Raw genomic sequence first — 21604 nt, 5'->3', positions numbered from 1 at the left:
TTTTTTAACTTTCATGCAGAAAACAATAAATCAAGTTGTACCTTTGAAATATTTTCTGATTGTGCTTTAAATTTAACGAATTAATTCATTAGTAATTAATTATTACACATTTTTCCTATTATTATATAAGAACTAATTAATTTGCAATGAATTTACGTTTACACCTTCTCGTTACACAGAAATTTAAATCTGTTAAAATTTTTAATCATTTTTCCAATAATATCTATAAGTATTATACCATTTTATACTATCCAATTTCATTATTTTCTTGTAGATTATGCAGACTAAGAAGCATAAGTTCGTTTTAGTTAATTTAATTTAGTATTAATTCTTATAAATTCTTATATTACAAAATTTATCAATTTTATTTTAAATATTTACATTTCAGTATTATTAATACGTTTATTTTTGTAAGCTTATATAAGTTGGAACGAAGAAAGAAGCAAACACAATTAAATATATTATCAGTAAGGTAGGTAGAGACAAACTTTTGTCTCCAAAAATAATCTGACACTCTCTCCAAGGAAGTTGAATCATTAATAATTTTCCGTTTCATATAGTAAATTCCATTTTATATCAAAATATGTAAAACAAATTAAGCACTAAAAGAATGTCATTAATATACTTAGTATTTATAATTTTTAAAGTTGTTAAAGAAATGTTAAAATAGGATAAACCTTAAAATTATCGTAAATAATATTAATATATCATCAGATTTTTAACACGATTTATTAAATTTATTAACTGCAAAAAGTATATGTAATAATAAATATATACATTATAGATACAACAATATTCAGATTATAAATTAAAATATGCCGAAAAAAATTTAAATCATTTATAAGAGAGAATTTAATTTTAAAAACAGAAGATTCAATATTTGTGATAAACATTTTGTATGTTAATCCATGTGATCTTACAAATATTGTAGATAATATTATCGATGAATAAAAATATTTTACTTTCTCTCTCTCTCTCTTTCTTTCTCTAAATCGACGCCCTCTTAATTATATACTAATAACTATTTTCAGAACTATTATTTAAATAAAATTATTAAGGATTAATTGTTCTATATAATTTCTTTTATATTTTTGTGCAGATATCCTTCATTATATAAATAATTATAAATTTGAATTGTCTTCCCAAAATTGCTAGAGAATGCCATATTATTACTTGTCATAGTTTTATTAATTCTGTAATATCAATTTAAATCCAAAGTCGCTTATTAAATTAAAACATTATATTGTCAATATTTAATAATGTTATCGTATGCGTTCCACTGTTTATATGCACTTACAATTACAAAATTGATAGAATAAATAAAATACTTCAAATAAGAATGAGACCAATGCCCAATATAAAATATAAGAAGTTATAATTTCTTAAGGAATGTGGGAATGGAGATTATTTAGACACGTATGAAATTGTCTTGTAATTCATTCTAATTGAAGTATAATAAAAAAGAAACAATTATATATTCGTTTTGTATTACATTAAAATTTTATGTCTTAATGTACATATGAATCGATCCAAAGCTTATTTTTAATGAAGATAATATATTTTTTATTGAGGAAAAAAAAGTAATTAATCGATAATTGTTTTATAATTAGAATAATTTTAAATAAGACTTTAAACTTACAAAGATTTTAAACTGATTTGATTTACAATAAATAAAAAATTAAAAATCAAAATTATTAATAATTCTATATAAATGATAGAATGTTTTAATGTAACTTATCTTGAAAATAAAAAGCAATTTTTAACTTTTTTTCATTAATTTATGCTTTAGTATGCTATTATAATTGTAATATCGAGTATATTTTTAGACTCAAAAGTAAAAGAATAATTTGTATTATATAGTGTTGTTTTACATATCATCTCAGTTTAATAGCTATATTTCATAGATTGTTCACATATTGTACGGAGTAGTTTATAATTTTGTATATTAGTAATAATTTTGTGATATTATTTTTAATTAAAATCTATAATTCAATATTTTATTTTCAATATTTATTATATTATTTATTTATATTTTATTACAATTAAACATTTTATCAATTATATTATCAAATGTAAAATGAAATATCTTAATTAAACGATTTGAAATAGCATTTAATGACTGATCGAATTTTTAAATATTGTATAGTGAGAACATTCTGATTTACAAATTTAATTAGTATAAATATGTGTCAGAAACTACTTATTCGATATAAATTTCCTATTGAAATTGTAGAAATTAGTTATCTTATTTTTATTACTGCTTTATTTCGGAAATTTGTTAACATTTTAAACATTATTCTTCTTATAATCTTAATTGTTATATTACTAGATGTTTTCATAGACCTCAAATCTCAATATAAAATTACGAATAATTCAATGAAATCTCTTGAAATTAAGAAAGATCATTTTTAAACTATTTATCTTATATTTTATATTAATATATTTAATATATAAATGAATATTAACCTTAATCAATAACTTTAATAAAATAACATTATATCTGTTTCTGAAGAATTAAAATTGTTTTATTGTTTTCAGAGTACAAAAATCATAAAAAAATCTCTAATTAAATTGAAATTTTATTTCATATATTAGCATTTAAAATATTTTTTTAATAATTTGATCTCAATAATATTTCGTAAATGTGAAATATTTATAATAATTTAACTATAATGAATATAACTATTATTTGAGCAATATGCATTGAAAAAATATTGTACAGTGTTATGTTTTTCCTTAAACGAATTAATGGTTATTAAAATTAACATCAAATGAAATATAGTAGTTTGTTCCTATTTCATGAACTTGAGGCTGAATTTTAATATAAAAATCTATCCACGGATTGCAAGTAATTTACAGGTTTTCTTTCGGAACTTAGAATTAATTATAAAAATGAACAGGTAATTTACTCGAATAAATCAAGTTAAATAAATAAAAAAGAAATTAATCGACTGGTAATATGACTATTGTAGTATTATTTTTATATAAATATAAAATATTATAATATTAATATTATTATATAATATTAGGATAATGCTATTATTATAAAAATACTTTATTTATTTAATAGTTTTTATTTAATAGTAATAATTTTTTTTATTTTTATATTTAAACATACTCTTATTTAATTTAGCTTCCTTGAAGCTCTTGCTCGAATATTTTACGTTAATAAATTAATAATTTTTGTATCAAAATCATAATTAAAATTAATATTTAGGAAAAAATTAAGAAGCTTTAATAATAAACCAATGTTAATATTTTATGACTGATTTTAAAATTTTTTAAATTTAATTTTGAAAATTTCAATTGTTTTTATAACGGCTTTTACATTCATTTGATATACTATTTAATATTTAATATTATATCAAATTACAATATAAACTTTTGGTAAGATTATAAATATTATTTGTTAAAATATAGAAATATAATAATATATTATAATATAAATAATATAAATAATATAAATATAAATATAATATAATATAAATATTAATATAATATATAATAATATAAAGTATTATTATATATATAAAAGGATTTTTAAATTATATATCTTAGCATCTGAAAAATTACACTGAAATAACAAAAATATGATAATTAATCGTTTAAAATACATAGCGCAGGCGTTGAGAAAATTTTATCTATTTATTTTTCTTGGCCTTGTGTTTTATCTCTTTTTATCTTACAGAAACTGTATAAGACCTCAGAAATCAATATTGTACAGTCTGCGCAACATAACAATATCAAATAGTCAGGATTTATCCTTCACAGTGAATACTATTAGTACAAGTTTCATCGTATATCTCATATTGATTAATGTTACCCTTTTTTGTGGTAATAATCATTAAATATTGATAATATCAGTGACACAAACGTTTACAAAAATATGTTATTAATAAGCTTGTCTTAAAAATTATAAATTTCTCCTTTGAATTCATTATAACAGAATTATAAAGCAAGTGTAATTATTTCTAATAATTTGTGTGCTGTTAATTAAATCCATTATTTACCTTCTTCAATCAGCATATAAAATTAAAAAAAGAAAAAGTCGTCATTTAGGTTCTATTAAAAAAAACCTTTTTAGGTGATTTGAAATTAGGACTGGTATTTGATCTTCATCAGCAATTTACAGCAACATCCCCAAAACGGCCAACTCTCGTCGTCGAAGTGCTGCCGGTGATCCGCAGTACGTAACAAATTTTTACTCGAAAAAGGTTTCGGATCGACAAGATCTGTTTCAGCCTCTTTGGCCTGACAAAAAATGGAAGATAAGACATCCTCTCGATTTTCCGAATACCTTTTTGCTAAAATGGACGGTCAAGACGTCTCGGCCTCGCAGGGTCCCCGTAAGATGACCGCCGATACTAGAAAGTGGATGCGTGAGAATCTTCTTCTCACTGTTACACTATCTGGTGTTTTTTTGGGCGTCTTCATAGGTAAATTAGAATTTCTGTAATTTTTTTTTTAAAACGGTTATTAGAATAAAAATTAAAGCACAAATTTAAAATAAATAAATTTGAGTAATTATACATATTATTTTAACTTCTTGCAAAAACAGTAATTTTTTATACCTTCATAGTATAATATTAAAAGTTAAGTGAACACAAATTATTAATAATATAAATCAATATAATAAAATTTTTTAATAATATTAATATAAACTAATTTTATTATACACTTTATTTATAGCTAAACTTAAACACCATCAATATTAATAAATTTGTATTAATAATTAAATAAATCTTTAGACTATAATAAATTCTAATAATATAATGAATATTTTTAATACAATTAACAGAAATAAAGTAATTTATTGTATATATATATATATATATATATATAAAATTTGTATTGTAAAATTTATAAAAAAAGTATTGTACATAGATTGAAAATTGTATTTTAAAAAATTCAATAAAATTTAATAGATATTATTAAATATCAAAAAGAAATATCTTTTATAAGGTTAATATTTCCATAATTATAATATATTTATAATAAAAATATTATAGATGGATCCAATTTCTAATTAATTGTAATAGCCAATACAGTTAGTTTGATGATGTACTATTTAATATAACCATTATGTATCAATAGAAATTATATTTCTAACGTAATATTACATATATAAATATTACTTTTAGCATTGTAAATAAATTAAAAATCCAAAATATGAAAATCGTGAAATTTAAGAAATTTAAATGTTTAGAATTAGAAAATATAGATATAATTTATTAAAATATTTGTATATAAATATATGTTAAAGATACCTAATTTTAAACTACCTGTTTGTAAACATATAAATTGTGATTAATAAAATAACTTATCAGATATAAAAATAAACTTTGACAAAAATAAGTTATCAATAATATATTAAATAACTTTAAATATTTATTAGTATTTTTAAGAGTTTTAAATGATATGTAATAAATTAAAATAAATGTTAATATTTATCTTGTATTTAGCAATCTAATTTGAACAAAATTTTTCACTGAAATGGACAAAAGAATAATTTGAATTATTACAAATTTCATAATAAAATTTATAAAAATCAACTTTCAATAATAAAAATCAGAAAATATTTGGGAATATGTAAAATATTATTTATCTGTCTCTTTTTCTCGCATATTGATTTACAATGTTATTTATTGGGCTAATACACTATTGCTAGAGAAATATAATTTTCGAGTAAATGAAATAATAGTCTAAGGAATTTATGTAACGCTTCTGATAAACGATTTCTGTAACACAGACATTGGATATTAGGCGTAACGTGTTATTTCGAAATACTCGTTCCCTTTGAAAAATTTTTCGTACTTCTACAATCTGTTACAATGTAAACTATAACTTATGCGTTTGTATTTATGCCTATGATAATTATTCGTATACATCAGTGATGATAGTATAAGTAATTAAATAAACAATTTGTATTAATAATCTGCGGAGATAGTGACATCAGTCAAAATGCTGAAAAACAATACAATATGACTAATCACATTTAACTTCATAGAAGCTTACTTTACCAAAAATATGATTTCGTAGTACATACATCAAAATACTGGTCTGGCTTTTCAATTGTGTGTGAGGATATTATGATTATGCACTTTCATTTTGCTATTTATCATAAATATTTTCGTTTCCTACTCTTCTTAGTATTTTTTATTTTATATTTTATATTCTTTTCTTTTATAATTCACTGTTCATTTTTCTCCTTCTTTTCCTTCATCCTTATTATTCTTAATTCCATTAATCATTTGAAAATGTCGATATCTTCAACCTCTTTCCTCACACAAAGTAACAGTAAATCGTATCGAACGTTCTTATCATCAGTCTATTGGTTAAATGCTAAATACATAATCATAATATTACAACAAGAGTTAGATTAGATAGATACTAGAGATATAAGAATTTATTGATAAGCAATGAATGATAAGAATGTAAGAAAGTTACTGTATTTCATCCCTTCTTTTATCTCTTATTAGCGGCGCAACGGAATTTGCAATAGAATTATCAGTACATGGTTTTTCTTACATATTTTACTACAAATTGTACCTTGTTCAATCACTACTAATATTATTATTTCTTATTTTTCTTGATAAATCCTACTCTGATGATCTTTTGATATAATTAATATGTATATCAATACTCAAATTGTATTTAAATAATTTCTTTCGATTGAATTAAGCACGCATAGTTTTTCTAAATTACTTATTATCTCCTTAACTAATCTCAAATTTCAATCCATTTTGATATATAACATGAAAAATGATATACTTCACCTGTTTCCTTGTAATTCTTATATATATGTGACAGAATACTTACAACTTTATTTGCAGTTCTTTTGCGATATTTCACTCTTCGAATATTTGTTTAACTGCAATTTGTTTCTGGAACTGGCAACTATTTCGAATTACTAATATCTCTAACAAATTTATAATACAAAAATTAAAGTATTTTTGATGTACGCGTGAAATTCTTTTACTCTTTTTTACTTTATTTTTTTTTTGTTTTTTTTTTGTTTAAAATTATATTTAATAACATAATTGTTAGTTTTGTAAATGAAATGAAATGATGATTGATGTAAAAAACAATAATATAGTTTCATTAATACATCAAATAGTATATTTATATATAATTATATCTATATAATTATAATTAATAAAAAAGTCGAAAATTTTAATTTATTTCAACAAAAAATACATTTAATTTTTATCTTTGCGAAAGGCATGCTTATATCATTAAAGATTTTCTTTAATGTTTAGAAAATAATACAAAATTGTCTAACAGAGAAAGCATAGGAACTCGAATATCTTATTCACTAAACATCATAAATTTTCTGTCTATACAGATTCGGAGGCCATATATATCAGCTGAAGTTCATCTTTTTAGGATTATCTTTGATAATATATATTGATGCATACTCCTTTCATAAAATATTAAGATGTATTTTATTCTCAGCCATTTTTGAAGCATTTTATATATTTACGAACAGATTTTTAACTTATTCTTTACAATTGCTTTTTTTAGAATTAGACGCAATAATTCCCTAATTATTTTGAAATCATTTGATTCTACTGTCGATAATGTTGATTTATGCCGACATATTTTATATTTTGCAATTATCATAGAGTATTTTCCTTTATTTGAGATAATAGCATTTTTTATTTTTTTATTTAACAGTTTCGTAGGAATTTTTTTTAAATATTACTGATATTTCATTTTTATTTCCTCTACAATCAAAAAATCTTATGAGCTTGAAAAATAATATAATTTTTTAATTAAAAGAAGAATATTATATTAATTAAATTTCTAATATTATTTAGTTTCTTAACGAATTTTAAAAAATTGCGAAAAATTTTCAAAATTACTTCATCAAATTGATCAATTATAAAAGCAATAGTTTTGATATCGACAATCAAAGGTTACATAATTTCTGATGAACAAATAAATTATATTTGAATTAAATAGTAATTGTTTTCATTTTCGTCATTAAATAACAATGAATCATTAAACATTATAGTTTGTTTCAAAAAATAAAAAACGTGAAAAACTTTAATTTAGTTTTATGATAAAAATATATTTCTAATACATTCCTTAAAAAATTCCTTAAATATTTAATAAAAAATATAGTTCTATATGTACTAGTTTATCAAACTTTTAAAGAGTGGTCAGATGTAACTTTTAGATGACTCGATGGTAGAGTTTTTCTAGACTTTTTAGAAACGTATTTTCTTTCTAACATACATATATAAATAATTCTGCACACGTATTGTAAATAACTATGAGAAGTAATAATTGTTGTTCAATGAAAATTAAATTAAAAATATATTAAATACATATTCATTTATCATAGATGTTCGAAAGTGTTTGTTTATTTTGATCCGATTTAAAGGATCACATGAATTTAGTTTTCTGGCTCGAACTGCCAAGTTCAATAGCTCAGTTTATTTGTCGCTCACCTTAGCGATTCTTAGGAAATGACATACGTGGAAGGGCTGTAAATATGTACAGTGTGTAAACTTCGTGTAGGACATCATTTATTTGGATTTATTGACAATTATACTATTGTTATTCTGTATTTACTTCTCGTAGTAGAGAAGGAGTTATGTTCTATCACAATGATGTAGTTGCTCATTGGTGATGGTTACAATGTCGTTGATGACGTTATGAGGATCAGCAATGCATTTTGTATATTCCCTGAAGGGAAATATGGCTTGGTTCAGGTCCGTGTAAAGGTCAACAAGGAGAGCCGACCAGGCTCATAAGGGGAATATGGGAAAGTTTATGTTGTAGTTATTCTCAATAAAGACTGATGGCATACCTTCGAGTTTAGAACGATATGATACCATGCTTTATGTAGTCACCTATTTTCTAGAACTGCAGTCAGCCCTTGACTAGTTGTTAGCCGTTGCGCACTGCAGAATTGAACGTAAGTTCCTTGCAATTGCTGCACTGAGAGAACGTTTGACTTTCTCTCTGCTGTAGACTCCGTTTAATGGCGTGGCTAGGACGTAGATGGCTGGTTAGGACGAGTGACTGACTCGGAGGAATAACTGGCACTGTGTACTGATTGACTGCTGAGTGATAACTGTGCGGAGTCTTGATGCGTGCTTCCTTAAGTATCATCGCGGTAGCTAAACCTAGCCGCCTTGCGGAAGGTTCGAGAATTGAATCGACTTTGCTATGTGAAAGCGAAGCAGCCTTGTAGAACGTTCAAGAATTTAAGCTTTGAGCTATTCGAGAATTCGGCGAAAGCAAATGTAAACATTCGAGAGCTAGACAGCTTCAGTAAAGTTCCGAGAACCGAAGGCCTCGAAAAAATGCTCCAATTCCGAACAATAGGGAATAAAATATAACAATATGATTCACAATTTCATATTATAAAATCTTCAAAAATCAAAATCTTAAAAAAGAGTCAATTTGAAATATCCGCAGAATAAAGAAAATAATAAAATAGCGCTTTTTAAAGTAATTAAAATATTATTAAATGACACGATAATTTTTAGAATTTTGGTTTTTTTTTAAAATCATTTATTAATATTATATATTCAAAAAGGTATAAAGAATGAAATTGCATAATAAAATTGAAATTATGATTATTTTATATGTATTTTTCTAATTATTCGAAAATTATTTAAAATTTATATAAAATTTAAAAATAAATCTTTGAACCACAATTATTTCGATATTATTATTAAATATCTTCATAATGAAATAATGCAGAAAGAGAGATAGATTAATTTATTTTGAAATTACTCCTAAATTCCAACATAATTTCTTTCATTAATTACAATCAGATTAATTTTTATGTAATATATACTTTATGATTAACAGGATTTAGTCTACGACCGTTGGGTCTAGGTGGAGATGCAGTAATGCTGATCGGTTATCCTGGAGAGTTATTTATGAGACTGCTAAAGCTTATGATTTTACCACTTGTTATTGCTAGTTTGATATCTGGTATGTACAATAGTTCGCGACTCATAAAATTTCTTATAAGTTTTGTAAATATTTGTTTGAGAATAAATAAGTGTCATTAGAAAATTATGTATATAAGGAATTCCTTAAATTTATAACTTATATAAAGTTTGATAAACCAATTTTTTAATTTATATAATCAAATATCTGTAAAAATTAATTTTTATAATAAGATTATAAAAAGATTAATCAAAAAATTTTATAAATTGTTTTATATTGAATCAGAACCATTAAAGTTTTTATTCTTATTATCCTTAACGTTTCTTGGCAATATAATAAATAATTTAGAAAATATATATAAAATATATAAAATATATTTGTAATATTACATTTAATTACGATCTCTGTTTTTAAAATTATTTTTAAACCAAACAAATAACAATCTAAAATAATATCTCTTATATAACAACTCGACATAAACACAACAGTATTTATATCTGTTTCGAAATAACAAATATTAATCTGCTAGGATCAGCAAGTTTAAATGCTCGGATGAATGGAATGATCGCAGTTCGTACATTGGTTTATTTTATTTTGACATCTTTATTAAATGCCATTCTTGGAGTAACTATTGTTCTTCTTATTCACCCTGGCAATCCTGGTCTACGAGAAGCTATAACACCTTTGGCAAATGCTAGGGCTGTAAATATTTTAGACAATCTGCTGGATCTCGGACGGTAAGAAAGTAACAACGTAAACGTCAATTATTATAAATGAATATGTATTTGAATTTGGAATAAACATTGATATTATACCATTTGTATTAATAAATATTTGTTCAGCATCTTTAAGTTTTTGCATACACATAATAATTCTTCATGAAAATACAAAATTCATGCTTTACCCTCTGTCTATAAAATGTTTAATAGATCAATTTATGAATACTTTCAAATATGTTTAAATCCATATATATACTTAAAACTTGTAAATGTGAAAGTTATACTATAAAAGTAAAAAGATGATATTTACATTCTCAATTATAAAATTTATTTGAATGTAATAGTTATATGAAAAAATTATATTATAATTGTATGTACGGAGTGCTCGTATAATTTATTAAACTAATATCCTTTATACATAAGGAAAATCTAATATTTATTAAGAAGATACTAGTAAATAATTAATATTTCGAATTTTTCAAATGATTCACAAATATAACGTATTCAATAAGCAAAACATGTATGTAATAATATCTTATATAAAGTATATATCATCATTTTATTTCAATTCTTGATTCTTTGTAAATATTAATTATATACATTAATTATGTACATAAAATGTTACAAAATGATAATGCAAACTTGTAACAATGAAGTTTATTAAAAAAGAAAACAAAAATTACAAAAGTAATCTAGAATGAAAAAGATATTAAACACTTGCATGTACATCAGACAGAACAATTGTACAAACTTTCTATTACCAATAATGATGGCAATAAAAAAATGTATTATTTATTAAAGTAGCATAGGCATATTTATTATAATAAGACTTATTTAGTGACAAAACAAGACAATATCAATAAGTGAAATAAACATAATTAAATGTTTTAAAGTATATTTTAATATTCTATTCAATATTCAAGCAAATGACTAGAAAAATAATAACAAAAAATTTATTATAATAAAAAAAAATATATATATAGCACAAAGTATGGGTAATTAAAATATATTATACATTCATTAAAAAAATTATGAACAAGTACAATTTAGAAACATAGATAATTGAATTTTATTCACACTTTTTAAAAATATAAAATATTTATTTAAAATATTTATTTATTATCGCAAAATATTAAATATATTGAAATTCGAATTATAGGTCACTTTAGTAGAAAATATATAGCAGTAGTAATTGTATTATAACGTTAGTTTAGGGCAGATATTATACGACTATTATAAACCACTAATAACATGTGTATATATATATATATATATATATATATGTATGTGCGCGTGCGTGTGTGTGTGTGTGTATGGATAGATAGAAATTATTAAGATACATTGAAAGAGTGCCTATAATTTTGTACACAGAGATATTATTGATTATTTTCAATTTTATCAAAATGAAACAATATACTTATAAATGAAAAATTAACAACAAAATGTATACAAAATTTAAAATAAATAATTCTTTAATTAATTACAAAGATTATTTAAAAATTTATATACATTATAATTGATTAATTTAAATGTACTGATCATTGTAAATTTTAATAAATTTCACCAGCAAAATAACTATTAACAAAAAAATTTTTTAATTTAAATTAATATTATAAGCTGACTCAACACAAAAAATTAGTCTATATTTAATTAAAAAATTTAATAAAAATACTAATATTTAAAGTACATTCTGCTTGGTTATTATGTGTGCTGAACTGTTTCACAAAGTATTAGATATTACAAGACATTATTGGATTTACAATTAAGTTTATAACCACTAGTACTTCGTTCAATAGTAATTGTGACAACTCTCTATGAAATATGAGTATATAATTATTTGTAAAAAAATGCCTTGTAAATAATTTCTTATAAAATAATAAAACGTATCAGGATTTAGATATAATAGATATCGTAAGAATTCCAAATTTTTTAAAAAGAATAATAAAAGGAGAGGTTAATCTTGTGAATGATATTATATAGATCTGTACAAGATTGTATTCTACACATGCATGCATACTCTCAGATTCATGTTATTTAAATAGGATGAATAGTAAAAAAAATAATACCCTTTTCAAAATATATTCAAAAGAATCCAATATTATTAACTTTGATATATTTGTACACAGGGATAGCAAACTTAAGATAATGTACTCATGGCTTAAATTAATTTTTTTCTTAATTTTGATTAAAATTAAATTAAAATTATACTATTTTAATATATTTATAGATTTCACATATTTTTAAAATACTATTTATTTAAATTTTAATTCTATTTATTTAAATAGTAAAATCGTAAAAAATTGAATTGTCCTGTAAAGAAATCCGACAAAAATATAAACCTATCCGTAAGAAATACAATTCAATTCCTTCTTGAAACACTATTTACAATCAATAACATTTTCACTATACATATAGATTCTATATCATGTGAGCGTGTAATTAAGTATCAATATATTTCAATTTCATTTACACATGCTATAAAAAATATATTGTCTACATTATAGGTGCTCAATCAATTTCAACTTATAATTTATTACCTTAAACATTCGCAGAAAATGAAATCGAGATATTTTATTACAAAGATTTATGTTCCAACTTGTGTGAAGATAACTATTTAGAAATCCTCACACTTATGTATAACAAGTTTGTACATAATGTGTTTAATTATATAAAAACGATTTATTATAAATAACTTATTGATATTTAATAAGGAAAATTCAAGATACAGGTGTACTTTAAAAATTAATAATAAGTAATTATAGACAAATTAAAAAATAAATCCTAAATATTATTTCAATTATTTGTCTAAATTGTACTTTTCAATGCATTAAAAGTATTAAATCCATTGGTAACAATTTCTGAAATACTCTTTAAAAAGTTATTTATTAAATTTTCTGATATAAAATACTGAATTTTTAAGAAATTAATTTTTTTAAATTATGTTTAATTTGATATGAAACGATTGTTAACTTTGGTAAATATACTTTTAATTATCGTTTTGTCAAAAATCAATGTTTTCTTAAATATTCAATAACATGTTAACATCAAATTTTAATTAATCGTAGTTTTAATGCGATGTAATAAAATACTAGTATTTATTAAATAAATATAATAATGCAAATGTAAAAAAACTAAACATGATTTTTCTAATTTTTTATTGTTTGTGACCTTTCCACCGAATATAAGAATATAAAAATAGATATAAATTAATAAATAAAAAAGCATTTGAATACTGATATCCCATTAAAATTCGTATTTACTTATGTTTAGTTAACTGTTTAAACTCATTAAGATTTGTACAGAAAAAATATATATATTAACAGGATAATTTTATACTATAGGATAGGACAAATTATATATATAATTGAGTCTTATAAATAAAAATATTATTTAAAAAATATAAAATATAAATATTATATGTAAATATTAAATTTATAACACCCACTTTTCTGCCGAAGGAAACCTTATTATTAAATAAAAGCAATAAACAAAAAGAAATTGTTTACTATTTAAAGTTTAGTAAAGTTATTAGTGCAACAATAAATATTTAACGCTATTTATTATAGCATTAGACTAGAAATAATGTATGTATATATAAATTCATATTATGATTGATGCATATAAGTACCTATTATACAATATAAAAAATTTTGTGTTATCATGATCAATATAAAATTCTTTAATTGACATTTCTTAAATAATATGCAGATAGGGGAGACGTATATAATTATACTGTATATATAAAAATGGAAGGAAATTCAATTTTATTTAAATATATTATATCATAATTAAATAGTAAAAATGACTTTATTATTTATTTTATTAAATAAAAATATATAATTTTATAAATTTAATACAAAAGTTATTTTGCAATGAATAATTAATTTTATAGTGATTATATAGACTCACATAATTTGAGTGAAAATCTATTCAATAACATGTTCAACATTTTTTTAGAAATATGTTTCCAGATAATCTTTTTCAAGCTGCATTCCAACAGGTAACTAGAAAAGAAAGTGCTATATAAATGTTTTGAATTTATTTTTAATAAATAAATCATGTGTAATAGGCTCACACAGTGTATGTACCGAAAAAGCATAGTTTTCAGAATTATAGTGATAAACTAATAAATCCTGAAGAGGAGGAAGTCATAAGAGTTGTACAATATCGTACTGGTACTAATACTTTGGGAATTGTTTTTTTCTGTTTGGTTTTTGGCACATTTCTTGGAACACTAGAAGATAAAGCTCACGTAGTTATTGATTTTTTCAAAGCAGTTTTTGAAGTAATTATGGAAATGGTATCGACTGTTATGTGGTTAGTAATTATAGTATATAATAAATAAATATATATATATTCATATTTATTAATACCACACGCACATACCCACGCACGCACGTACATTGTGATATATGCGTGATATACAATCGCCAATTGCTTATAATTATTGCTTATATAAAAATATATCATGAATATATAATAAAACTGTAATTTTACAACATTAAAACTATTATGACAAAATAATAATCTTGTTAATTAATAAATTAAACCAAGTTTCTTATTTTTAACGATTATGGATATAATTATTTTTCTTTCAATAAATATAAATACATTGTATATAAATAAATATTATAAACCGATACCAATCTAAATACGTTTACTTTTTTTTGTACTTCAGGATGACGCCAATTGGAATTACATCAGTAATAGCAAGTAAAATTCTTGGTGTATTGGATCTCTCGCTTGTTATGTCTCAATTGTTCTGGTTTATCATAACAATTATTATCGGAGTATTTTTTTATCAGCTAGTAATTATGCAACTAATTTATCTAATCATAGTAAAAAAGAATCCATACAAATTTTATGCTGGTCTTGCCCAAGGTACACTCACTGCTTTCGCTATGGCATCAACGTACGTTATCATTTTTTTATTCTATTAATATTCTGTACACTTATAGTATAACTCTAAACTGAAATATTACTAAAATTATTTGAATAATTTTACATACTATCAGTTGATTTTATTTTTACTTCTATTTTATATTACATTATAAAATTAAGTAAGCCGAAAAAAAACTTTTACAATAATAAAATTATTTAATAATAACATGATTTGTAGTAAATATCAATAAATATATCATTTAATAAATAGCTTAAAAAAAAATTTGAAACATCATAAATCGTGTGTACTTATAAAACTTCATAAATAAAGTTTTATTCAAATATAATTATAACATGTACATGATTTTTATAAGCATAATCGATTTTTTTTACATAATATATTAGATTTTTTCTTTTCGTTCAGTTATTAAGTTGTTTTTTTTTAATAATATATCTTTATTAATAAAAATATTATTTTTATTTGTTTGTTTTATAAAATATATTTGTAATATTTGATATTTTATTACTACACCTCTTTTTAACGTACAAAAAAACATTAATGTCTTATAACTTTGTTTCGAGTTTGGTTACTTTTTACCATCGTATTTAATATAAGGTAGATTAAAATGTAGAGAAATTTGAATACTTGTATACTTTTTAAAATATTTTTTTATAATATATATATATATCTCTTATATTTAATCGGAATAATATATATATATATATATGTATATAATAATTATATAAATTAATGTCCTATAAGAAAATCTAAATGCTTCAAATAGAAAAATTTTCAAAAACAGATCGATGTATATAAATGGACAAATCTTCTAAAATTATTATTTTCGTATGAATATTTTATTAAAAATACAAATATAATGAATAATAATATTTGACTATTTTAATAAATAGCATATTTAATCAAACATTGTATGGTAGATGATTACTTTTCTCGAATTACTTTCTCTAAAAATTTAATTTGATTTTCAATAATAATATAAACAATTTTCTAAACAAATAACATGACATTGATATCAAATGACAATCATAACAATAATGTAAATTAAACAGTAATGAAAAATTTTCGTTATAAACTTTTAACTAAAAAAGTTAAGCTTAATAAGTTCACTCAATAAGAAAATCCAATAAGTTTTAGAAATTTAATAATATTATGATTTAATTATTTGTATATATCAAGAATATAATTTAATTTTTATCATAATAATATATCATAATAATAACAAATAATATTTATTTTAAGTATAAATATACGATTCAAATATAATAAAATATATATAATAAATTGACTAGGAATTATGAACAAAATCTTTAATTACTATAATTTCCAACTAAATTTTTGAACGAATATTAATTATCATTAAAATCCTCTTACATTAACCAAGATCGGTAATTTATATATTTTTTTATAAAAAAAGGAACTCACAAAACTTATTCAAATTTGTGTTATTTAAAAAAATAAAGTCGAGATAATAATATAAATATTTATCAGTAAATAAATTTTATTTTATATTTTAGACAAATTACTATATATAAATCAATTAAAGTAGAAAATTATAAAGAAAGTATATAAATCTAAATTATCTCATATTTGTAATAAACAAATGATACTCCTCAAAATTCTCTCACAATAAAAAAAATTCATTATAAAAAATTCATGATTATAAAAAACAATCTAGATCTTAAATAATCCGTTAATTAAAAAATAATTCATATACTATTTTCAAACCTAGATTACCCTTTTTCTTTAAGTATGAAATATATACAAGATTTTAATCTAATTATATTCTGTACATATTTTATGTAGTGTTATCATAAGATTTCTTTCATAATCTAAATTTTATTTATTTTATAAAATTAAAAAATTATCACCTTAAATTAAAGCATACCTATTTTTTAAATATAATTAATAACAAAATTAATAAACATATTTTAATATATTACAGATTAAAATACATATGCGACAGCTGAGTAATAAATATTTTTCAAAAATCTTATATTTGTAAATTTCTTAAATCTTATAATGCTAATATAAATATAAATAATACTACTATATTCCAATATTATGTTGCTTAGATAGTGTTTGGAATTCCAGCCACCAGAATTGGTCGATTACCAAGGTGGATGGATTAGACCGTACCACCGGTTTAATTTGTAGCCACTATTGTAGATGCACAACAATTTTTGGAAAGATTGGGCTATTAGGTCGCCAGTATTTTTCAACGAAACGCTGAGCTATTAATTAAAAATGTTCGGAAGTTTATGACTTAAATTACTTGCACTCAAGATCATGTGTAGCCACTATTGTCCCGTGTATGCATGTTTGAAATCCCAGCCATCAGAATGGGCCGAAGACCATGGTGGTTGGATTAGACCGTACCGCCGGTTTAATGGCGATGGGGGGGGGGGGGGATGAGTGAGAGGTTAATGCATCAATTCAGTGTAAACACAATTGGTTTAGTGACTTTTATTTAAGGTTATCTTACATTGGTAGTTGTTGTTACCGATCGTTATGAAAATTGTTGAGCTCGTCGTGAATTTAATAGTTGGCAATAACTGTAGAACGTCGTTCGGGTGTGCAAGATGACAATGATCTTTACATGCTGTCGGCGCTTTAATGTACTAGCATGTACAACAGTAACTTTCTACGCTTTAATGTACTAGCGAAATATAACAGTAATTATAGTATGATTGTAGCTACCAGACAGTATCGGCGCCCTCTTCCGCGTTCTAACAATAATCAAGTTGCAGAGGCCTGACCGATAATACCAGTGCTGTGCCGTAGTAATGATAGTGTACCGGAGCTACCAGACAGTATCGGCGCCCTCTTCAGCGGTCTCATAAGAATCAAGTTGCAGAGGCCTGACCGATAGTGTCGGCGCTGAGCCGTAATAATAATATGTGATACAAATAGTTTGCTGGAGATGCCAGTCTATGTCGTCGCCCTCAATGCAGTCTAACTAGAGTCACGTTACGGAGGACGCACCGATAGCTGGCCAAAAATAGATAATAAATAATGTAAACAAATAGGTATACCTTGCACGGATTCCCGTAGACAGACGTGTAGAACTTTAACTGTTGTGACTTACACTATTTTCACTTTGACTTATTCAACAGACTGATTTGCTTCGTCGTCTGTTGCTCCTAATGTACAATTTCGTACATTTAGAGTTTGTAATTCTTGGAAATTCTGTCAAATTCTCGGAAAGCACACTTTAGTAGATTCGAGAATCTTCCTTTGTTTCTATGCGGATACAGCATAAGGCTTAAATTTCATCGTGAATTTTCGTAGCGAATACTTCAAATATTACGCATTAATAATAAATATAAATGTAATGTGTTTAAAAATAGTGTACCGGGCGAGGAGGGCCAAGTAACTAAGATTAGATGTGAGCTCCCGATGTTGATAGGAGGATTGTAGGCTAGTGGACAAGATAGTACATGTATTCAATAAAGAGTAGTTTTGTTATTTAGTTTGTTTTATTTATGATTGCACTAGTTGAATTATAATTAGTTTTATTTTTATAATTGATTTTTTTGCTTTTCTTGATTTGTATGTTTATTGCTGCTGAGCTATCACGTAAGTCGCATACACAGGAAGAAGTTGATGCCTTGCTGGTCCTCTATATGTAACACACGTGTAAATGAAATAATACACACAGAAGAGCGAGGTCGTAAGCCCCCGCGCTTCCTTGTATATGAGCACGTGGCGTCGCTTGCATTGCTTGTATTATGTTGTGCAGATATCTTTACATATCTGTAGATTGGCGTGTATAGCTTGATATAGTTAAGAATTAATTTGGAATGGAACGTTACCTCGTGAGTCTGCACGTTGTGTATAGCTATGTTTTGTCTTGTTCTTTGAGTTGCCTCGTATGGCTCCTTGAAGTTTGATTGTGTATACTGTGCGAACTCATATTCGTAGTTCTCGATTCCCCTTTTTTGTATTACACTGCTGCGAGTGTATGATTTGATTATCTAGTACTTGTGTTGAATAGATTAATCTTGGACTTTTGCGTTTAATTGACTTGTTCTTTTTGTGTTAGATAAGATAAGATAAGTGATTGTGCCATGCTGGCGTTGCCTTTTTTAAAGCCTTCTCTCGACCACGCGGTGGTCGATGAGAATTCCCTCTCTTTTGGTGTCGCCAATCAGAGCTGTCTTGTCGATCATGGCGTTGCCAATGAGATTTAGTTTTATTAGTGTGCCCAATCAGAATTCTTCTTTAGTTTATGGTAATTCTAATCACGGCGCCTTTCGAGTGGTGGGGTCTCCCACCAGTGAGTCTTTCTAAGATGGAGGCTCCAATGAGAGCGGGTCTTGTTCAACCCCCTCCATGACGGGGGTCTTGATGCCGCGGTTTTCCCTCTCCATCCTATCATTGTTGCATGTATTTCTTATAATCATGCGCGTTGCGATCGGTCAGTGTTGTGAAGGTTAGGTGTAGCATTGTTTTTGAGTGTATCAACTGGCTTGTGTTTTTCAGGCTAATTTTATGATTTGTGTACGCCAGATGTTTTATAATTTGTCGTCGATAAATGCTTTATGACGAGGCCGTGTCAAATGTCTCGTAGCATTAGTTTTATGACTTGTTTTGCTGGACACTTGGAGCCTTGTTCTCGCCAGGTGTTTATGAAGTTTATTTTCTTAAGATATTCGAAGTTTTGCTGAATTGTTTAGATTTAGTTAATCCGAGGCGCGTTTTTGAATGTTATTACTCGCGTAGCCGAGAGTTGCTTTATCGGAACTCTTATCTCGATTTTTCCAGATGTTTAATGAGCTGTGAGTTTTCGTACATTCTTGAACATAATGGAATCATTATTACTGGGTAGTTCAATCCTGAACGGATAGCAAAAAAACTCATTTGAAATAAATTAATTAATAATTATTTATTATTAAAAATCAAGGATGTTATAATAAATTTACAAAGAAAAAAGTTATATAAAATTAAACGAATCAGATATATTTTAAAATTAGAAAGAAATTACAACGCACCATTAACTATTTTAACCGAAAACTCATTAAAACAATTACACTTTATGCATTTTCATTTACGTAAAGGTGACAATGTTATAATTAAATAAATAATATTATTATAATTTTTCATTTTAATCAATAAATTCAATATTAATCTTGAAAAATTTTGAAATATTGTATAATAAATCGAAACTGTAAAAAACATTTGCTAGTCTTCTTTGACATATGTTTATTATTCATTGTAATTGTAATTTTCTAATAATTACATTATTTTAAATAAGTATATTAAAGCATTATCAGTACGAATAACGATATCAGTATAGAAAAATATAATAATCTCATTTTGAAAATTTATTTATAAAGGTGAACAAAAATTAAAAAATTAATTTCGATTGAAATTAAAAATAAGAAATATTTGTATATAATTAGATTCTTATAAAAGAAAAAGCAATGTTAAAGTAGAAAGGCGTTATGCACTTGTTATATATGAAGCACATATTAATATATTAATACTCTATTTAATAATGCATAATTTATTTAATTTTTGGAAAAATGTTAATATACATAATAGTTTTCATGTGTCTTGTTCGATTTTAAAGGGTTAGTTTATGGCTCGAACTGCCAATTCAATAGTTCAGTGGATTAGTCTCTCGGCAGGATAATTTTAAAGGAAAACAATAACAGACAAGGCTGAAAAATATAATATATTTATTAAAACAAGGTTAATGATTGTAAAACAATTATAATAATATTGCACTGTTGTGTAGAGATAATTAATTCTGTTGGATTATCAAATTATTATTAGTAGAATAGATTATTAATGTCAGCTGATGTCGTCAGTCAATCATGCTTGTGAGGCAGCAAGGGATGATGGTGTAGAATCAAGTATGCTTGATGTATGAATGGTTATACTTGATGTGGTGTCGGACGTTTAATGGAATTTATTATGTAATCAATTGTGTCTTTAATTATGTAAGGGGACAGTAGAAGAGTCTAGTCACAGGTAAAAGCAGTTAATGGTAAGATTTCTAATTCGTGAAGGATTTAACAATCTGTGTTTATAGTCTATTAGTCGATCTGTGTTGTTCTTTTGT

General features: G+C 24.0%; 1 protein-coding gene across 2 annotated transcripts in view; it reads left to right on the top strand.

The window, feature by feature from the left end:
- Positions 1-3938: 3938 nt before the first annotated feature.
- The window catches only part of Eaat2 (Excitatory amino acid transporter 2), a 25207-nt gene continuing 7541 nt past the window's right edge, over positions 3939-21604 (top strand). The window contains exons 1-7 of one of the 2 annotated variants that reach the window (XM_011504445.1): positions 3939-3961; positions 4085-4436; positions 9832-9957; positions 10445-10652; positions 14592-14634; positions 14704-14951; positions 15313-15546. In XM_011504445.1, the coding sequence (XP_011502747.1) occupies positions 4262-4436; positions 9832-9957; positions 10445-10652; positions 14592-14634; positions 14704-14951; positions 15313-15546 (1034 nt within the window). In that variant the 5' untranslated portion in view covers positions 3939-3961; positions 4085-4261. Of the gene's footprint in view, positions 4437-9831; positions 9958-10444; positions 10653-14591; positions 14635-14703; positions 14952-15312; positions 15547-21604 lie in introns of both variants that reach the window. The other variant, XM_011504444.1, reaches the window with a different exon arrangement.

This window comes from Ceratosolen solmsi, unplaced genomic scaffold, assembly GCF_000503995.2.
Source record: "Ceratosolen solmsi marchali unplaced genomic scaffold, CerSol_1.0 scaffold17, whole genome shotgun sequence".
Classification (NCBI taxonomy): domain Eukaryota; kingdom Metazoa; phylum Arthropoda; class Insecta; order Hymenoptera; family Agaonidae; genus Ceratosolen; species Ceratosolen solmsi.
Note: the sequence above shows the minus strand (reverse complement) of the source record. Positions and strands in the feature narration are given on the sequence as shown.